We start from the raw sequence: 15,417 nt of genomic DNA, 5'->3' as shown, positions 1-15,417 counted from the left end.
TACTTGGTCAGACAGAACCATTACACAGTACAGCAGGGGGGGGCATTTATAACATTATTTCAGCACAGGAATATTTTATTTAAACACATCCAATTGTGGAAATTATAATTATTCCAACATCTATTGATTAAAATTAACTTTTGCTAGTGGGAAAATCCCTTTAACCCCTTCACCAGCTTGGGTTTTTCTTTTTTTCCCCTTCTTCAGAGAGCCATAACTTTTTTAGTTTTCCGTCAATATGGCCGTGTGGGGGCTTGTTTTTTGCAAGACTAGTTGTACTTTTGAACGACACCATTAGTTTTGCTATATAGTGTACTGGAAAATGGAAAAAAGTCAAAGTCAAGTGTTTAAATGGTTATTTCCCAAAAACAGTTATCCCCTGGCTATCGGAGAGGAAATAACCCTCTGATGGCTCAGAGACAGACCGCTGCAATGAGAAACTGTCCCAAGAATGGTTCTCTGGAGCCACAAAAATGGGCTCATGCTTGACACTTGCTTATTTCATTGTCCATGAGAGTGCTAGATATTGAGGAGCACTCTCTGTGGCTGTTTCCAGCAGTCCCATGGAATATAAATGGAGCAGAAGCTGAGCATGTGCAACTTCACTCTACTTAAGATGAATCACGTTCTAGGGCAGAGGTCCTCAACGTTTCTGACCTTGAGAGCCACAGTCAGCTCTGAGAGAGGGTCGGGAGCCACATCCAGCCTTGAGAGAGGGTCGCGAGCCACATTCAGCTCCCGCCCCTCTCACAATAGTGGCAACCAAAGCCCCCATTACAGGCATAATGGTTAACCAAAGCTTTTCCACAAAAATCACACCAAAGCAGGATACTAAGATCGAGGGGTTCCCACAATACCCCCATTCAGTATTCTCCTATAAGGCACTCCCAAGACACAGTCACATCCAGCTTCAAACACCTCCTCTGACAGGTGGTGTCATGGCGTACCATACTTAAATCACCTCAATACCCCTAAGACCAGGATATGGCCATCCAGATCTGCTCTTCTTTGCAGGGCTGCTCACAAAATTCACCATTTTCAGATTTTCAGGTAGAACTGGAGCTAATTCACCAAGCTAACAGACAGCCGCGAGCCACAATTCATGGGACCGCGAGCCACATGTGGCTCCCGAGCTACAGGTTGGGGACCCCTGTTCTAGGGCTTCCAGAATCACGTTCTAGGGCATCCAGAATCACGATCTAGGGCTTCTATAATCACATTCTAGGGCTTCTATGATCACATTCTAGGAATGCCAGAATTACGTTCTAAGGCTTCTATAATCACATTCTAGGGCTTCCAGATGCACATTTAAGAGCTTTCCAGAATCACGTTCTAAGGGTCTATAATAATTACATTCTAGGGCTTCCAGAATCACGTTCTCTGGCTTTCCAAATCACGTTCTAGGGCTTCCAGAATCACATTCTAGGACTTCTAGATTTCTTGAATCATGGTATAGGGCTTCCCGAATCACGTTCTAGGGTTCCAGAGTCTTGTTCTTGAGATTGCTGGCGGTCCCAGAAGTTGGACCCTCAGCATTCAACAAGTTATCTCCAGTCCTTGGGGCAGAATAACCCTTTAAATTACTGCATGTCATATGATTTATGTATATGACAGAAGTTTACACTTGACCAAATATGTTGCCTAGTCATATGTTACTTCACCCCCTCCGTTTTTTTTCTGCTTGGTGTTATGCTTATTTATTTATTTATTTATTTTAAATTTCTAGTGAGCAAAACCTTCATTTTTATTCTTTTAGTTAGTTTGTAATAGTAAAATAATTTCTTGAAAAATTGTAGGCACACTTTTAAATAATATGTCCATTGGCTTCTAGAGACAAAAATTCTAACTTGTCAGATGGTTTACTATTCCCATGTAGAATGTTGACTTTGGCAAGAATAATATTTAATCTGCATTTATACAAATTAATTTAAATATTTTGGAATTTCCCTATTTATTTTATCAGCCTATTACCCTACCAAATAAGATTGCTTGCCCTATATACCACCTAATCCTCCATGTAGATGGGTATAAATACAAGACCTAGAGCAGCGCTAGCCATCACGACGGAAGAAGGGTCCAATCGACTACCAGCGACCATGAAGACTCTGCTGAGCATCTGCATAATATTCTGCATCACTATCGCAACAGGTGAGCCTCGCTTTATGCATGTTGTGCTGTATGAGTTTTGATACTCATTTAGGTGTCTCAGCCAGAAAACCCCAGAACTGCCATCAAGACCGCAATAGCGTCACCTAATGGTCGTTAGAGGGGAAATGTAGTATTACACACATCCATTCTTATCTCCTACGTGTATCCTTTGTAATAAGTGTCTGTTTTCTACATGTTTATTAACTTTCCAACCACTTTGCATTTTATTTTTGCATTATTTTGCTACGTTTAAGATAGTTCATTGTAATTTCTTCGACTCTGGACACATGTGAAGCCAAGGTAAACATTTTATCAGACTGAAGCTCATCTGAAATCTGTGAACTTTCCTGAAATGTAGTTTTAAACACATAAAACGTAACCTTTGACAATATTTCCCTCTTAATCATGTAAGCTTAGGCCATTAAAGGGGTGTTATACATGTATAGTAAGTCTCTCTGGGTCCATCAGTTTGTCAGGAACCAGCACTTCATTGCCTCCAATCATCAGAACAATCACGCAATTGACAGACGATTGATGGACGAAGCAAAGGTTACTTTCGCTACTAGGACAGTTATTGGGCACTTCCCGGTGATTGTATTGTAGTTACACCTCTGATTCCAACGCATGCAATATATATATATATATATATATATATATATATATATATATATATATATATTCTGGTATGGTCACTGCCAACTCCAAAATAACCCAAGGAGAACTAACTGCCACCAATCATTTATACAGGCTAATTGAAGACCCATTTCTGGCAACGACCAGCTTCACGAGGCTTCAAGGATGCGGTTTATAGAACAAGAGGAGCAAAACTTTTACATTTCATATGTTTATTCTAAAACGTTGACAATGTTTATAAAACTATTCAAAAGATGCTACAAAATAGGACAAAACAATATGATATATACAATCACATAGAGTAAAAAGGGATAACGAAAGAAAAGTACTAAATCTGGTCCTGGCTTTTATGGATGTGAGTGTTCCGATTGGAATATGCTACAATACTACAACAAGCTGTATCTCCCAGAACTGAACAATGACTATAATTCAAAATCTACTTTTTATCAGATCAGAGTTATGCCCACATACCTCCCCTTAGTAACCTCAGATGGGAGCTGGACAATGAGATGCGACTCAGTTCCCAAAAAATGAAGAGATCCTCAACTTTCAAGAAATCTCCCCACGTAAAGGTCCCAGGCAGAAGATATTACTGCCATATTTAATATCATAATTTTAGCTATTGATAGATAGGAAACACTGCCTATATATCGTTACCCACCTGTCTTATTTTAATTCAGGGCTGATAAGCAAGCTGCACCGAAATGCAATGACATGCATTGCGTATGTCTCTGCCATGATGCTGAAAATTTGTCTTCAATAACTATAGGATCTACGCCTGACACAAAAAGATCAATATTCATAACTGAAATCCAATGCCATCCTGTCTGCCTGTGATTCTTTTGAACACAGGAAGACTTAGCTCCACAGGTGAAAAAAGTCTCAGGTCACAGCTTTTTGTGTAGACTTTATGTCTGTTCTCCACCAGATAACCTACTTCAATAGCGGCTTAAGCAGGAGCAACAGGGAATCTGATGCAGTATTAGAGTGCTAGCTCTTCGTTCCTTCAAATTATGATCAAGCCATGCTTCAGTCCTCAATATGAGGGTGACATGGCTTTATAGATTGGACCTATTTTACCATTACATTATGACAACATACACACGTCTGTAACAAGTTTTTTTTTTTTTTATTCAATCGTTGACTTGCGGAAGGTATAGATATGGTAGATTTGTTAATTAATGTCTAATATATTTCATAGTACTTTTATTTAAGGCTAAATTAATTACTTAAAAAATTTAACCTGACCTCCTAAAAAGCCCGACTGTCTGGTAATAACAAAATACCAACATTTGGAGAATTAGATATAACTTAAAAGTAAGTCTTCTGCCCTTTACCACAGGGACCTGCCTTGTTTGTGAGACTTGCAATGAAGATGACTGTTATGACATGACCCCCGTGACTTGCGACTCAAGAGTCAAAAGATGTTTTTACTCCTTGGAGGTCAAAAAGACTGGTAATTTATCCTCACTTGTGCTATTACTTTATATATTAAGCCCTAAAACTTTGTGTTGCATCTCACCTAACCGGCGTTGCTTTCTTGTTCTCAAACTTTCCAGCTTATCCTTGGTTATTGAAACCCTACACAGGTGTTATTTCAGTGGGAGGGATCTAAAAAAAAGTCTGTGCAGCTTGGAGAGGCAGTGACACCCTACGCAGGTGTTATTTTAGTGGGAGGGATCTAAAACAAGTCTGTGCAGCTTGGAGAGGCAGTTTACTGTATAGCAGTTCCTACCCCCTAATTCATAAATAGTTTCATAGTGGTGGCTTAAAGACGAATACATTTGATTCACAACAATTGGAAGGGAGAAGTAAGCATAGAGTATATGAGTATTACTGGAAGTTAATGTGCTGCACGTGTAAATACATACTAGCAGTGAATAAACCACTTATATAAATATAAACCAGTAGATAATTAACTACATACATGAATAAATATATATCTATATATATAATTGTCTAAGGGGTACTTCCGTCTTTCTGTTCGCAACTTCCGTAACGGTTATTCATTAGCTGATTGGTCTCGCCAGCTGCCTGTCATGGCTGCCGCGACCAATCAGCGACGGGCACAGTCCAATTAGTCCCTCCCTACTCCCCTGCAGTCAGTGCCGGCCGGCCGCTCCATACTCCCCGCAGTCACGGCTCACACAGGGTTAATGCCAGCGGTAACGGACCGCGTAATGCCGCGGGTAACTCACTCCGTTACCACTGCTATTAACCCTGTGTGACCAAGTTTTTACTATTGACGCTGCCTATGCAGTGTCAATAGTAAAAGGATCTAATGTTAAAAATAATTTTAAAAAAATAAAAAATCATTATATATTCACCTTCCGCTGCCTTTCCCACTCCTCGCCACCCTCCGGTAACCGCTCTGTGCAAGCCGCAGGTTCAAGTACTAATTATCGTATGGCAGAAGGACCTGCCATGACATCACGGTCATGTGACCGCGACATCATCACAGGCCCTGCACACCTGCGCGAGCAGGACCTGCATTGATGTCACGGTCATGTGACCGCGACGTCATCACACCCTGGGACCGGAAGCTGCCGCCTGTACTGCGCACAGGCGACAGAACTACAAGTATGGTGAGTGTGTTAGAACTACAAGGGGCCCTCGGATCGGAAGGTGAGTATGTTTATTTTTTATTTTTTAACCTGTGACATACGTGGCTGGGCAATATACTACGTAGCTAGGCAATATACTATGTGGCTGGCCAATATACTACGTGGCTCTGTGCTGTATACTACATCACTGTGCAATATACTACGTCACTGGGCAATCTACTACGTAGCTAGGCAATATACTATGTGGCTGGACAATATAGTACGTGGCTGGGCAATATACTACGTGGCTCTGTGCTGTATACTACGTCACTGGGCAATATACTATGTCACTGGGCAATATACTACGTGGCTCTGTGCTGTATACAACGTGGCTGGGCAATATACTATGTGGCTGGGCAATATACTACGTGGCTCTGTGCTGTATACTACGTCACTGGGCAATATACTACGTCACTGGGCAATATACTATGTCACTGGGCAATATACTACGTGGCTCTGTGCTGTATACTACGTCACTGGGCAATATACTATGTCACTGGGCAATATACTACGTCACTGGGCAATATACTATGTCACTGGGCAATATACTAGGTGGCTCTATGCTGTACACTACGTCACTGGGCAATATACTTCGTCACTGGGCAATATACTACATGGCTGGGCTATATACTACGTCAATGGGCAATATACTACATGGCTGGGCTATATACTACGTGGCTGGGCAATATACTACGTCGCTGGGCAATATACTATGTCACTGGGCAATATACTATGTCACTGGGCAATATACTACGTGGCTGGGCAATATACTACGTGGCTCTGTGCTGTATACTACGTCACTGGGCAATATACTACGTCAATGGGCAATATACTACATAGCTGGGCAATATACTACATAGCTGGGCAATATACTACGTCACTGGGCAATATACTACGTCACTGGGCAATATACTACGTCACTGGGCAATATACTACGTCACTGGGCAATATACTACATAGCTGGGCAATATACTACGTGGCTGGGCTATATACTACATGGCTGGGCTATATACTACGTCACTGGGCAATATACTACGTCACTGGGCAATATACTACATGGCTGGGCAATATACTATGTGGCTCTGTGCTGTATACTACATCACTGGGCAATATACTACGTCACTGGGCTATATACTACGTGACTGGGCTATATACTACGTGGCTGGGCTATATACTACGTGGCTGGGCAATATACTATGTGTCTGACCAATATACTACGTGGGCTGTGCAATAAACTACGTGGACATTCATATTCTAGAATACCCGATGCGTTAGAATCGGGCCACCATCTAGTATATATATAATAGAGAGCATATACCACATCCCATATACTACACACATAAATACAGGATGTAGCAGCAGTAAATAAACTGCAAATAGAAATATATACCAGCAGTGGTAAGATTGGACTGAGAAGTAGATACCAGTGAAGATCAGGTAGGTGTCCAAAATAAAGCTGCAGGAGATCGGTATTACATTTTTTACAGCAGTCTAAACCCTTTTTTTAAAAAAATGTGTTCCTTGGACTCCCTTTTTTATCACTATGTAATTTAGGGATGTTCCTGTGCCAAATAGTTTATCTGCAAATATCATTTGTTATTTTGTTCATCTAACTTGGAATTTTGCTGTTGCAGAGGAAGGTGATGAAACCCAGCGTATCCATAAATCCTGTGCCAAAAATGAGCAATTATGTGACCTCACATTCAGCATGTCTGCAGGGGATGAGATGTATTATGTGTCAAAGTGCTGCAATGGAGACCAGTGCAATGGGGAGGAAATGGAGAGTAAGTGATTCAATCAGAAACCAATGGAGTAATGTACAGGATAAGTAATGTTATGTACAGTGGGTACGGAAAGTATTCAGACCCCTTTACATTTTCACTATTTGTTTCATTGCAGCCATTTGGTAAAATCAAAAAAAGTTTTTTCTCATTAATGTACACTCTGCACCCCATCTTGACTTAAAAATAGAAATGTAGAAATGTTTGCAAATTTAATAAAAAAAGAAATACTGAAACATCCCATGGTCATAAGTCTTCAGACCCTTTGCTCAGTATTGAGTAGAAGCACCTTTTGAGCTAGTACAGCCATGAGTCTTCTTGGGAATGATGCAACAAGTTTCTCACCCCTGGATTTGGGGATCCTCGGCCATTCTTCCTTTCACACAGTGACTGCACCAGCAGAATAGTGAGTGCAGCTCTGGAGTATACAACAGGATGTAACTCAGGATCAGTAATGTAATGTATGTACACAGTGACTGCACCAGCAGAATAGTGAGTGCAGCTCTGGGATATAATACAGGATATAACTCAGAATCAGTAATGTAATGTATGCACACAGTGACTGCACAAGCAGAATAGTGAGTGCAGCTCTGGAGTGTAATACAGGATGTAACTCAGGATCAGTAACGTAATGTATGTACACTGTGACTGCACCAGCAGAATAGTGAGTGCAGCCCTGGGGTATAATACAGGATGTAACTCAGGATCAGTAATGTAATGTATGTACACAGTGACTGCACAAGCAGAATAGTGAGTGCAGCTCTGGAGTATAATACAGGATGCAACTCAGGATCAGTAATGTAATGTATGTACACAGTGACTGCACCGGCAGAATAGTGACTGTAGCTCTGGAGTATAATGCAGGCTGTAACTCAGGATCAGTAATGTAATGTATGTACACAGTGACTGCACCAGCAGAATAGTGAGTATTGCTCTGGGGTATAATACAGGATGTAACTATGGATCAGTAATGTAATGTATGTACACAGTGACTGCACCAGCAGAATAGTTAGTGCAGCTCTGGGGTATAATACAGGATATAACTCAGAATCAGTAATGTAATGTATGTACACAGTGACTGCACCAGCAGAATAGTGAGTGCAGCTCTGGGTATAATACAGGATGCAACTCAGGATCAGTAATGTAATGTATGTACACAGTGACTGCACCGGCAGAATAGTGAGTGTAGCTCTGGAGTATAATGCAGGCTGTAACTCAGGATCAGAAATGTAATGTATGTACACAGTGACTGCACTAGCAGAATAGTGAGTGCAGCTCTGGAGTATAAAACAGGAGGTAACTCAGAATCAGTGATGTAATGTATGTACACAGTGACTGCACCAGCAGAATAGTGAGTGCAGCTCTGGAGTATAATGCAGGCTGTAACTCAGGATCAGTAATGTAATGTATGTACACGGTGACTGCACCAGCAGAATAGTGAGTGCAGCCCTGGGGTATAATACAGGATATAACTCCGGATCAGTAATGTAATGTATGTACACAGTGACTGCACCAGCAGAATAGTGAGTGCAGCTCTGGAGTATAATGCAGGCTGTAACTCAGGATCAGTAATGTAATGTATGTACACGGTGACTGCACCAGCAGAATAGTGAGTGCAGCCCTGGGGTATAATACAGGATATAACTCCGGATCAGTAATGTAATGTATGTACACAGTGACTGCACCAGCAGAATAGTAAGTGCAGCTCTGGAGTATAATACAGGATGTAACTCAGGATCAGTAATGTAATGTATGTACACAGTGACTGCACCAGCAGAATAGTGAGTGCAGCTCTGGGGTATAATACAGGATAAGTAATGCAATGGAAATACACAGTGACTGCGCCATTTGTGTGAATGCAGTACAATGGCAATCACTTTGTTGGATTGATGTAGGCCGGGAAGTGATTAAAAACAATAAGATATCATTCCCACTCATTGCTGCTTCTGCTGTTGCTTCCTTAGACACTAGCTTTGGTTTCCAGTCTTCTCTTTACCATAACTTCTGGCATCGATTAGCCCTTGACTTGGTCTTTTGAGACATCGTGCCCAGGCGGGACAGTGCATGTCCAGACTGGAGCCATGGCTGACGCCTTAGTACTCACTGTAGGACTACGTTGGGAACTACAGTGGCAGGGACAAGTGCGGGTGTGTGATATTATATTGTCTTTAACCCCTTCCCAGATCATCAATGTAATATGCTTTGGGAGCAGGAGAAATCACAGCATAATAAAAGTTGTCTTTTCTGACAATTGGAGCACATATCATGTGCTTTAGACAAATATGATATCAAATTTGCCATCTGTATTCGAGCGAATTTTCCGAATTCAAATTCCAACATAACTCTCACAGCGATCAGCAAAACAACTGCTCCCTCATGTGGATCACACAGGATATAGCGCATGAAGTGAAAGCTGATTATGGAGTCTTGGTGCACTAGCCGTAAGGCGGCAGTAGAGATTAAGGTCCCTGCGTCCGTAGGCCTTAGATCGGATGATTGCTCCTGTTGTAAGCATGCTACTTTTTTTTTTTGTACGACAGTGCCACCAATAAATCAGACTGAGAACAATAATGAGTGCCCGGTATGTTATGCGAATGCAAAGAGTTGCACTCCTAAAGGGAATATGACGTGCCGAGGAGCCCACACTGAATGCACCAAATTCTCTGTAATAGGCGGCCAAAACGGTAAGAAGCTTTTCTAATTTTTAGAAATATGTCTTTTATCATGTCTGAGACATAAACATGTAAAAAAATGTTTAGGGTATAGCATTCACAGCAAAACTTGTAGCGGCAAAACCCAGACCAATCTTGATACTGTCGTTGCCACATAATGTGGGACGTTCTGAGACGTTGTGCCTGCTCCAAATTAAATTGTAAAATTCAAATACGTGCACGGAAGAGCCACGCTGATACATTGAGCATCAAAGCAGATCCTCCTTTATTACATAATTAGGTTAGTCCTGTATATTCACATCATGAATTACCATGCTGCGGATTAAAAAAAAAGAACTTTAAGACATGTCAGTTTACACTACAGAACTTTTATGCGGAGTGTGGATGAGATATCATAAAATCTGATTGCCGTTGCTGTAAAAAGCTGTACAAAATGCAGGTCGATTTGGCCTCGCTCAAACTTGCCAATAGATCAGACGAATGGAATCCTATTAAAAAAAGGATTGCATTCGGACCAATATTATTCTGATTGTGTGCACATCTGCGTTTTTTTATTCCAGTTGCAATTGGATTGAGATTGGACTGGTAAAAAAATGCAGTATGCTGCGAATGCATGCGAAATTCAGATCGCACGCACCCACATAAGTCTATGGGTGCGTGTGAAACATCGCACTGCACTCGAATGTCACCAAAGTGCAGTGCGATTCCTGCCAACGCTGGCAACAGAGGAGATGGAGAAATTACTTTTTCCGTCTCCTCTGTGCTGCGATTCTCTCACTTGGCTCACACTCGCAGCAACCGAGTGTCATTAGCACATCATATCGGATGCCATACGCTAATGTGACCCCGGCTTTAGGTTATGTTCACATTTAGAAGCTTGTGGGGCTGAAACCGAGCAGAAACTCTTCAAGTCATCCTCCCAATCTCAAAACTTCTCAAAAATTTTGAGTTTCCACTCAATTCCTGCTCTAAAAACTACCCAATAAGACACATAGCTTAAAGCAGTTTTTAATCAGCACTGCATCGTGCCTGATCTTTAAAGGGAATCTGTCACCCCAATTTTCGACTATAAGCTGCGGCCACCGCCATCAGGGGCTTATCTACAGCATTCTGTAATGCTGTAGATAAGCCCCCGATGTAAGTTAGATCATACTCACCCAGGAACGGTCCGGGTCCAGAGCCTCCCATCTTCATATGATGACGTCCTCTTCTTGTCTTCACGCTGCGGCTCTGGCGCATGCGTACTTTGTCTGCTCTGTTGAGGGCAGCGTAAAGTACTGCAGTGAGCAGGCGCTGGGCCTCTCTGACCTTTCCCGGCGCCTGCGCACTGCAATACTTTGTTCTGCCCTCAACAGGGCAGATAAAGTACACCTGCACAGGAGCCGCGGCAGGAAGAAAAGAAGAGAACGTCATCGTATGAAGATGGGAGGCGCTGGACCCGGACCGCGACGCCCATCGGACCGTACCGCATCGGGACCACCCCTGGGTGAGTATAATTATAATCTAACTTGCTTTTCTTATCTTCAGGTTACATCGGAGGCTTATCTACAGCATTACAGAATGCTGTAGATAAGCCCCTGATGGCGGTGGCTGCAGCTTATAGTCGAAAAATGGGGTGACAGATTCCGTTTAAATTTGTAGACTTTTGGACTAGAGAAGGTATGTCTGATGGAATATTCTTTTATATTCTGACACATTGTATGTTCACAGGTGAAACTGAGGAATGGGCTTTTCAAGGATGCACCACAAAAAATTTTTGCAATGGTGGTCCTTCAACCTACTATTCTTCCATATATAATCCCAGTCAGATGGATTGCTCAGCCACATCTGAGTCTTCTTCAAATTCTAGAAGTGGCAGCAGCAGCAGCAGTTCATCGACTTCACATGAGTCTCATTCTTTTTCTTCTTCTTCTTTTTCTTCTTCTTCTTTTTCTTCTTCTTCTTCAGAATAATTTACTGATTGTGTAGAGCAAATTCTCTGCTGGTGATTCTGGAGGCTTTAGGGATTCTGGGGAATTTTTTGCTATTTTTCAAATCATTAAAAAATCTGTGCATTCAAAAAAACACTGTGTCCAAGTCTGTTTGCTTATTTTTGCCTTTAGCACCACATGATGAGTTTTTACCTCAGTATTTGTAAGCCAAAACCAGCATTGGGTATATAATGCAAAAGTGATGACATGTTTCTATTAGATTTTTCCTCTGACTCTGCCACTCCTGGTTTTGGCTTACAAATACTAATGTAAAAAACTGACCAAATACTCAATGTGTACACGGCCTAAGAGTTCTTTCAGACATCCATGTATCACGGTACGAGTACAGGCCGCTGGTCTTCTGTCCTGAACTTGACAGCCACGTAGACATAGATGAGACTGTCAATTTTGAGTAAGGAGACTCATGGGCCAGTCTGTACTTGGACCTTCGTACATGAATGTCTCGATTTGGCCAAATGTTGACAAATTGAACTCCTGATGTACGAAGCGAAGGGGACACATGGCTGCAGATAGAGGGAGACCCTTTTTAGAAGCAGCCATCCATTTGCGTGTCTGGTTTTGTATTACTCTTGAGAGGGAATAGTTCATGACAAAATATAACTTTCTATCTCATTGCCTCTTCCACTTTCTTCTACCAGAAGATAAGGCAGAAGGATGTCTCCAGCCTCAAAGAGAATAATAGAGAGTTTATTACCTCACAAAACTAGACAATTTCACTTCACATGTCATGTGCTAGTGTCCTCTAACTCAGACATAGAGGAAAGTTTTACCTCAGACATTGTGCTCCTCCATTTTCTACCTCATGTAGTAGTGTTGTCAGCTACATCACATACAGAGGAAAGTTTTACCTCAGACATTGTGCGCTCTTCCATTTTCTACCTCATACAGTAGTGTAGTGTCAGCTACATCAAATACAAAGGAAAGTTTTACCTCAGACATTGTGCTCCTCCATTTTCTACCTCATATAGTAGTGTAGTGTCAGCTACATCACAGAGTTAAGTTTTACCTCAGACATTGTGCACGCCTCCATTTCTACCTCATATAGTAGTGCAGTGTCATCTACATCATATACAGAAGAAACTTTTACCTCAGACATTGTGCTCCTCCATTTTCTACCTCATATAGTAGTGTAGTGTCATCTACATCACATATAGAGGAAAGTTTTACCTCAGACTTTGTGCTCCTCCATTTTCTACCTCATATAGTAGTGTAGTGTCATCTACATCACATACAGAGGAAAGTTTTACTGTTGTGAACTCTATTTTTGGGCTCCCTCTAGTGGTCACAAGCGGTACTGTGTAGTGTTGTCTTTCTGCAGGTTGGCAGCATCAGCTGGTTCGTTATCCTTGGTTGGTTTCCTATTTAGCTCACCTGGATACTCAGTTCCTTGCCTGCTATCAATGTATTCAGTGCTCTTCAGATTCCTTGTGACTACCTTGCTCCCAGTCTCTCCAAGACAAGCTAAGTTTTTGTTTGTTCATTTTTGATTATCAGCATTCATCATGTTTCTTGTCCAGCTTGCTAAAATGTGATTTCCTCGCTTGCTGGTTGCTCTAGGGGACTGAGTTTCTCCCCCCACACCGTTAGTTGGTGCGGGGGTTCTTGAAATCTCAGTGTGGATATTTTGTAAGGGTTTTTTACTGACCGCATAGACCCCTTTTCTATTCTCTGCTATCTAGTATTAGTGGGCCTCATTTGCTGAATCTGTTTTCACCCCTGTGTATGTGCCTTCCTCTTATCTCACCGTTATTATTTGTTGGGGGCTTCTATATCTTTGGGGATTATTTCTCTGGAGGCAAGAGAGGTCTTTCTTTCTCTCTAGGGGTAGTTAGTTCCTCAGGCTGGCTCGAGACGTCTAGGATTTTTAGGCACGTTCACCGGCTACTTCTAGTGTGTTTGGATAGGTTCAGATTTGCGGTCAGTCCAGTTGGCCACCTCCCTAGAGCTTGTCCTATGTTTGTTACTTAGCTGGAGTAATTTGTTATCCTCAACCACTAAGGATCATAACAGTATAGCAGGCAAGAAAGTGTTTAATGCATCGCAGAAGTGGGATAAAAAGAAGACCTGAGTACATTTTTTTTTTTCTCCTCCCGCTTTTCCTTTGCTGCAGTCTGTTTAGCTTCTTTCATCCCCTTGAACTCTGGGTGGTTTTGAGCTCAGCTGCAGACATGAATGTTCAGACTCAGACTTCTTGTGTGGATCATCTTACTGCACGGGTGCAAAGTATTCAGGATTTTGTTATTCATAGCCCTATGTCAGAACCAAAGATACCCATTCCTGAGTTGTTTTCTGGAGATAGATCTAGGTTTCTAAATTTTAAGAATAATTGTAAGTTATTTCTATCTCTGAGACCTTGTTCCTCTGGTGATTCCGCTCAGCAAGTTAAAATTGTTATCTCTTTGTTGCGTGGCGACCCTCAAGATTGGGCTTTCTCTCTGGCGCCGGGAGATCCTGCATTGCTTAATGTAGATGCATTTTTTCTGGCTCTTGGACTGCTTTATGAGGAGCCTAATCTTGAGAATCAGGCAGAAAAAGCGTTGCTGGCTATCTCTCAAGGTCAGGATGAAGCAGAGGTGTATTGTCAAAAATTTCGGAAATGGTCGGTGCTTACTCAATGGAATGAGTGTGCCCTGGCTGCAAATTTCAGAGAAGGTCTTTCTGAGGCCGTTAAGAATGTTATGGTGGGGTTTCCCACCCCTACAAGTCTGAGTGATTCTATGGCTTTAGCCATTCAGGTTGATCAGCGTTTGCGGGAGTGCAAATCTGCTCATCCTTTGGCGGTATTTTCTGAGCAGAGACCTGAGTCTATGCAATGTGACCGAACTCTGACCAGAATTGAGCGACAAAGTCATAGACGTCAAAATGGGTTGTGCTTTTACTGTGGTGATTCTACTCATGTTATCTCAGCATGCTCTAAACGCTTAAAAAAATTTGCTAAACCTGTCACCATTGGTACTATACAGCCTAAGTTTATTTTGTCTGTTACTTTGATTTGTTCTTTGTCGTCCTACCCGGTTATGGCTTTTGTGGATTCGGGTGCTGCCCTGAATCTGATGGATTTGTCATTTGCCAGGCGCTGTGGTTTTGTCCTGGAGCCTTTGGAATTTGCTATTCCTCTGAGGGGAATTGATGCTACGTCATTGGCTGAGAATAAGCCTCAGTATTGGACGCAAATGACCATGTGCATGACTCCCGTACATCAGGAGGTGATTCGCTTTCTTGTTCTGCATAATTTGCATGATGTTGTCGTTTTGGGTCTGCCATGGCTGCAGGCTCATAATCCAGTTTTAGATTGGAAAGCTATGTCTGTGTCAAGTTGGGGTTGTCAGGGAATTCATGGCGATACTCCGTTGGTGTCTATTGCTTCTTCCACTCCTTCTGAGGTCCCTGAGTTTTTGTCTGACTACCAGGATGTATTTGATGAGCCTAGGTCCAGTGCCCTGCCCCCTCATAGGGATTGTGACTGTGCTATAAATTTAATTCCTGGTAGTAAATTCCCTAAGGGACGACTTTTTAATTTGTCTATACCAGAGCATGCCGCGATGCGGAGTTATATAAAGGAGTCTTTGGAGAAGGGACATATTCGCCC

The 15,417-nt window shown here is 42.0% G+C and overlaps 1 protein-coding gene and 1 long non-coding RNA gene across 2 annotated transcripts in view; one reads left to right on the top strand and one right to left on the bottom strand.

Moving 5' to 3' along the window:
- LOC143768659 (uncharacterized) overlaps positions 1-15,417 on the bottom strand; it is a 69,383-nt gene that overhangs the window by 44,970 nt on the left and 8,996 nt on the right. The gene's annotated exons all lie outside the window — the stretch shown is intronic.
- LOC143768657 (phospholipase A2 inhibitor gamma subunit A-like) lies at positions 1,906-11,894 on the top strand. The gene is made up of 5 exons (XM_077257300.1): positions 1,906-2,148; positions 4,124-4,237; positions 7,019-7,168; positions 9,706-9,849; positions 11,548-11,894. Exons 1-5 carry the CDS (start codon positions 2,022-2,024, stop codon positions 11,787-11,789), a joined length of 777 nt encoding a protein of 258 aa, XP_077113415.1. The 5' UTR covers positions 1,906-2,021; the 3' UTR covers positions 11,790-11,894.

This window comes from Ranitomeya variabilis, chromosome 4 (genome assembly GCF_051348905.1).
Source record: "Ranitomeya variabilis isolate aRanVar5 chromosome 4, aRanVar5.hap1, whole genome shotgun sequence".
Taxonomy (NCBI): domain Eukaryota; kingdom Metazoa; phylum Chordata; class Amphibia; order Anura; family Dendrobatidae; genus Ranitomeya; species Ranitomeya variabilis.
Note: the sequence above shows the minus strand (reverse complement) of the source record. Positions and strands in the feature narration are given on the sequence as shown.

What these genes read in the sequence shown, in the direction of transcription:
- LOC143768657 (XM_077257300.1), top strand. Translation starts at nt 2,022, where the DNA reads ATGGGTATAAATACAAGACCTAGAGCAGCGCTAGCCATCACGACGGAA. An exon ending in CTTGGAGGTCAAAAAGACTG is followed by an intron (nt 4,238 to 7,018) that starts GTAATTTATCCT and finishes TTGCTGTTGCAG; the next exon opens with AGGAAGGTGATGAAACCCAG. An exon ending in TGTAATAGGCGGCCAAAACG is followed by an intron (nt 9,850 to 11,547) that starts GTAAGAAGCTTT and finishes GTATGTTCACAG; the next exon opens with GTGAAACTGAGGAATGGGCT.